Raw genomic sequence first — 6,267 nt, 5'->3', positions numbered from 1 at the left:
GACTTGCCCTCTGTTTAGAGAAGTAATAAAACACTTAACTTTCTCGACTCCTAGTCACACGGTTATCACACAGGTCTCCGATACAACAGCCCCCGAGCACCTATACAAAAAAAAAGGGGGGGGGGGGGGGGGGAGCAAAAAAATAATAAAAAAATAAAAACAATAATTAAAAAAAAAAAAAAAAAAAAAAGAAGAAAACCCTAGAAGGAGTCACTTCCAGACACTCCTCCAAACTTTGGCAAGGTTGGCGTGGGTATAAATGCCCTTCCATAGGTGCAACTCCCCACGTCAATCTGCCCTAGCAAAGGTCCAACCCATCCAGCTGTAGCTACTTTTAATTTACTCGCCAAATTACATCGGGCTGTAAGCAATACATAAGGTAAGACAACACGCCAATAACTGCAAAGTCCTCGTTCATCCATCTCTCCCTCCAGTCCATTTGTTGGACCTTCGCAACAATTTAATATCTGGAAGCAGCTTGCATGGCCAGTGGTGGTTTCCAAAGTAACCCTGCCCTGAAAGGACTTGGGTTCAGAGAAGATGTGCCCATGGCTAATAATATTTGCAACACATCCCTGGCTCTCCAGATCTGTCCAGCTGAGAGTGCCTCTGGCTGGGGGTTTAACAGCTCAGCAGAAGGAGGAAAAAAAAAAAAAAATTACCCCCAGTAATCGCATTTCTTTCCCAGTTTCTTTCTTTTCGCCTCTTTCTTTGCTTCAAGAAATCCCCGGACAGGCTCTGGGGAAAGGGGAGAGGGAGAAAAAGGAAACGAAAGCAAACTGAAGTTCGCTTTTTGGGGGGGAAAACGCCTGTAAATCTTCCCCATGTCCATGAGTCTTATATCTGTACCAGGCGGGCTCCAAGTTGGGCAGCCTTAGGTGGGAGCCAGGCTGCGCTCCCCAACAAGGTACATGTGCTAAATAAGATGGTGCACACTTCCAGCTATCTCCTTTTTGGTTAGAAACTTTATTTTTTCCCCTAGTGACACTCAGGGGAAGCCTTAACGTTATAGAAGATGAATACACGAGCTTTTTTTTTTCAGTTGTAGTCTCGTTTATGGTTTTATTGCTACCATTGATTACTTTGCTTTGTTACACAGAGGAAAAAGAGCATAAAATCCGTTGGCATCCGGGTTCCTGTTATAGCTGGGGAAAAAATATACACACACCCCCTCCAAGCCTTCTTTGTCAGCTAAAATCTTTTAGGGATACATCGCTAAAAAAGGAATTAAGTCTATTGATTGAGAGCAAGACAAACAAATACTCTCAGTTTTGAATTGGAGTGTGCACCCACAAACCTTCCTCTCCCCAGCCCCTGCACCCTCACATTTAAAATAAAAACGTGGACACGATGGAGGTTTAAAAAAAAAAAAAAACCACAGAGGAGGCCAGGGTTTCCCTGCCATAATTGAATTTTTAAATAGCAAGCCACCAGAATGATAAAGGTACCTCGCAATATTTACAGATCAGCAGGTATGTTTTACATTTAAGGGGCAATTTATGGCTCTAGATTGAAATTAAAATTAGATTAGCTGTCTTCATTTCAATTAGTTCTAGGTGCAATCTACGCAGAGAAGATAGAATATAATCCCCCCTTTCATCTAACTAAATATTTGCAGTAGAAGTTTCCCAATCAGTTGTAAATATCTGCAACTATAAATTCCTGCAAACACAAACACGAGGTTGCTTCCCCAGCCCAGGCTCCTCATTGCTCTCCATTACAAATAGAAATCCTCTTTTTTTTTTTTTTTTTTTTTTTTCTGCTGTTGTAGTTGTTGTTGAAAATGTAAATATCCTCTAGCATTGAAAATTAGCAGGGAAACGTTTGAGGGGAGAAATGTCAAAGTAGAGGAGAAATCTAACTTCCAGGTTAACGTGAGTTTGCAATGTTGGGTGTTGCTTTTCTGGATGTCTTTTTTTTTTCCTCCCCTCCCCAAGACATACTTTGGGAAGGCTCTGAAACACGTTATCAATTCAGAAGTCGCCATGTTTTCCCCCCTCTCTTTATGTAATATTTTCTCATCAGGAACGCAACCATTTGATTCCATAATATTGACCAATGCTACATGAGAACAAGAAGAAGGGAAAAAAAAAAAAAAAAAAGGAGGGTAATTTATGGCTTAATATTCTGTGGACATCTGAGATTTATTACTGTGAATTCTGAGCTATTTTATTACAAGATATTAAGCAAACATTTCTTTAAAAAAAAAAAAAAAACAACAACCCAAACCAAAACACAAGCAACATAATGCACAGACACACAGACGGTGCTTCCAAACCTCAGGGTCCATTAGCAGAAAAGGGGGGTGAGGGAGGGGGTGGGGGGAAAGGAAAAGTTAAGCCTGGCTTAAGAAATTTGTGCCCCCCCCCTCCGCCTTCCAGCCCAGCTGCCTCCCCAGGCGGGACCCCCCCAGCCCTGGCTCCAGGAGCGCTCCCCTCCCCACCGCATCCTCCCCATCCCCCGGCACCCCGGGGGTGCTGGGGGGGTTTTGGGGGTGCAGGACTTACTTTCCATGCCCACTTAGTTTCAACTAGGGAATCAACAGAAGCAAAAGCAATTTTTTCCCTTTTTGACACCCGCCTCCCCATTGGCTCCCCCCGGGTCAGCTGACTTTGTCATTTTGTCTGTCCTGGAGCAGAGCCTTCCCTATAACAATCTAGTTCAGACTACAAACTGGAGACAGAAATAAATATTAAAGAAATCACACAGCCAGGTATAGAGGACGATATGAATTCCTATTTTACAAACCCATCTTTATCCTGCCATCTAACCAGTGGCCAAGAGGTGCTTCCCAACGTAGCCCTCAATTCAACTGCCTATGACCCTGTCAGGCATTTTTCTACTTATGGAGCAGCCGTTGCTCAAAACCGGATTTATTCTTCTCCTTTTTATTCACCGCAAGATAATGTTGTGTTTAGCTCCAGCCGAGGACCTTATGACTATGGATCTAATGCTTTTTACCAAGAAAAAGACATGCTTTCTAGCTGCAGGCAAAATTCTATGGGACATAATACACAGACATCAATCGCACAGGATTTTACCAGTGACCAAAACAGGAACACTTCGCAAGAACAAAAAACTAGCATTCAAATATACCCATGGATGCAGCGTATGAACTCCCACAGTGGTAAGTTTTACAGCTCGGAGATATAAATTAAATAAACTGAACCATCTTTACGACCTTCTCCCTAGCAGAACAGGCTGAGCGACTTTTTATGGCCCCATAAAAACAATAATATAGCTCCTTCACAGTTGCAGCTACAGGCCTTTTATTTGTTAAGTTGTTGCAAGCAAATATGGCTTGTTATGCTCTTTCTAATTAAAAGACTTCGAGAGTGTAAAATATCTATAATAAAGTGCAGCGAGCTCTGCTCGGGAGTTAAGCACAAAATATTACCGGGGTAAAAATAAGTTTTAATGATGGGTGCGGGAAGTGCGGCGGTGGCGGGTTCCCCGCACGAAGAGGGGCCGGGGGAAGCTCCCACTTCCCCCCCCCTCCCCGGCTCCCCCAAATCCTCCAATTGGCAGAAATAATGTGGGAAAAAGAAGAGGGGGGGGGAAGGGGAGCAGCATCCCGGGAGAAAATGACCCGGGAGAAAATGCTGCCCGCACAGGGTTAATTGAATCAAAAAAGAGAGAGATTTAATTTTAATTTTTTTTTTGTTGGGGGGGGTGCTGGGGAGGGGGCTGGCGGCCGCGCCGCCACCCGGGGGTTGGGGTGGGTGGGTGGGTGGGTGTGTGGGGGGGGGTGGGGTAGGGTGGGGGGGTGGGTGGGAAGGAGGAGCGGGGCGGGCGCGGGGTTGCGCGGGGGCGGAGGGGTTGCGCGGGTGCGGGTGTCCGTTCCCCCCCCCCCCCCTACCCCCCCCCCCCCACTTTCCGCGTTCTACCGGGCTGACGATTTTTAGTCTGTTTTGTCTCGGCATCCCTAGGAGTGGGCTACGGGGCCGACCGCCGGCGGGGCCGCCAGATTTATTCCCGTTATCAAACCTTGGAGCTGGAGAAGGAATTTCACTTCAACCGGTACCTGACCCGGCGGAGGCGGATCGAGATCGCCAACGCTCTCTGCCTGACGGAACGACAGATTAAAATCTGGTTCCAAAACCGGAGGATGAAATGGAAAAAAGAAAGTAATTTGAGTTCAACCCTCTCCGGGGCGGGGGGGGGGGGCCGCCGCCGCCGCCGCCGACAGCTTGGCCAAGGAGGAGAAGCGAGAAGAGACAGAGGAGGAGAAGCAGAAGGAGTGAAAAAGTGACAGCTCGGCGGCAGGAACCCCCCCCCCCCGACATCCCCACCCCACCCCCCCGACCCTCCGTATTTATCACTGGCACAATGTTTGGCTACGTTAAAAAAAAAAAAGAAAAAAGAAAAAAAAAAAAAAGAAAAAGAAAAAAAAGAATAAAAAAATAATAATAATTGGGGGGGGATTTAAAAAAATAAGGTCTAAGGTGGAAATGTGGACAGTCCCCCCCCGCTACACAGTCCCGTCCCCCCCCCGCTCTCCCCAGTGACCCCCCCCACCCCGCAGACGCATCTCCGCCATTGCCTATTTATCTAACTCGGGATAAGACTGTTTCAAGCCGCACACTCCCCCCCCCTTCCTCCCCCACCCCTCCGCCTCCCCCCCCCCAAAATTGGGCATCCACCCTCCGCTGTGCCGGGTCGGACTCTGCCCAGTCGCTTCTCCTCCCCCCCAGCCAGAGCAGTTCTTCCTCCCCTGGTGAAAAATCTGATTTCCCTGAGAAAGCTCCTTCCACCTAAATATAGCATTTCCAAGAGCATCCTCCTTGTATTTAAGCAGATACCTGGGCTCATCACTGCATACTACAAACTGTGACAGTTTCTGTGTGAATATTTTTAACTGTGTTTGTGGTACCTGTATTTATATTTATGTTTAGCACTGTAATGTTCCACAGTATAAAGTGAATGGAGTTCTATAGCAGTAGAAAAGGAAAAAAAAAAAAAATCTTGTGTTACACCCTCTCATGTATAAAGGTCATGTCCAGAGGACTATGTTGAGTATTTAATAAAAACTGAATATTATTTTTAAAGTTTATAGAATGGCCTCTGAGCTTCAGTTGAAACCTTTCGTGTTGATAACAGGCTGTTAGAAAGTTCACTTATCTTCTGTGTGTTGTTCCTGAAAATCAGCTCCCTCTCTCCTTTTTCTCCCTCCTTCGTACCTCTCTCATTCAAGAGTATTCCAAAAAAGAAAAAAAAAGGGGGGGAAAAATACATTTTGCTTTGTCTCCTTGAATTAGTCTTGTTACTGTATTGTTCGGTGGCATCAGGAATCTATGCCATACCTCTCGCTTCATGATTAAAAATGGATTTCCAAAGTTCAAAACAGTATATATTTCTTATTGCACCCTCCTCAGTCAAATACCAGGTCAAAGGTTCTGCTTCTTTTTTTTATTATTTTGATTTAATTTGAGCTCTACACAGCTGAGAATCCCCCAGCTCTGCGGAAGGACCCACGTTCCCCCCCCCCAACCCTACTTATTTCGACCCAATAAACCTTTCCAGGGAGGGGGGGAGTCACTTTTATCGAGAAACTCATCCTTAGGAGAACGGAAATTGTGGATATAACGCTGGGAAACAAACCCTGCTGCTGTGGATCGCAGGCTCGTATAAACCATTGCGAAGGCTGGATAAAAAACCTGCATTTTTCTCGCCTCTTTGTCACTGCTCTAATATTTGCTGGGCTGTTCAGTAGGTAGCACTTAGCCAGGGATGATATTTCCCTGGAAGCGGCTTAGCCCCTTCAAGTTTTTTACTGAAACAACCAGGATTTGGTGTTAAGTGACCATAACCAGGAAAAAAAAAAAAGGGGGGGGGGGGGGAAGCAGCCTGGGGAGTTTTTTTCAGCCCATCCTTCGCTCGTCTCCAGCCTGGAATGTGCAGGCGATTTTTGCAAGGCGCAGGAAAGATGAAAATAAAAGAAAATAAAATAAATCTGTCTTAAAACGAAAGAAAACAAGCAAACAGCACCAACAAGCAGAAGCCAAGAGCGTTTTGCAAGAGGGTAACGACCTGGCCGGGGAGCAGGAGGCTCCCTGGGTGTAAACCAGTTTGAATTTCCAAAAGAAAAAAAAAAAGGACAAAAGAAAAAAAAAAAAAAACCAAAAACAACCAAACAAACCAAAAAACCCAAACCCAAACATATATCCACAACCACACATATATAATTCAGCGCCTATAGAGAGAATGAAGGCGATATGTAACACCCAGCGCATTCAAGGCATTCTCTGGCTGGTGAATGGAGACGGA

The 6,267-nt window shown here is 45.6% G+C and overlaps 1 protein-coding gene across 1 annotated transcript; it reads left to right on the top strand.

Annotated features, from left to right (window-relative positions):
- The first annotated feature begins 2,438 nt into the window (after nucleotides 1-2,438).
- Nucleotides 2,439-4,244, top strand: HOXC6 (homeobox C6). Its single transcript, XM_030037963.2, is given in 3 exon segments — nucleotides 2,439-3,127; nucleotides 3,930-4,174; nucleotides 4,176-4,244. Coding segments are annotated over 3 exon segments (714 nt in total). The 5' UTR covers nucleotides 2,439-2,727.
- The last annotated feature ends 2,023 nt before the right edge of the window (nucleotides 4,245-6,267 follow it).

The sequence above is a fragment of the Aquila chrysaetos genome, chromosome 15 (assembly GCF_900496995.4).
Source record: "Aquila chrysaetos chrysaetos chromosome 15, bAquChr1.4, whole genome shotgun sequence".
NCBI lineage: Eukaryota > Metazoa > Chordata > Aves > Accipitriformes > Accipitridae > Aquila > Aquila chrysaetos.
Note: the sequence above shows the minus strand (reverse complement) of the source record. Positions and strands in the feature narration are given on the sequence as shown.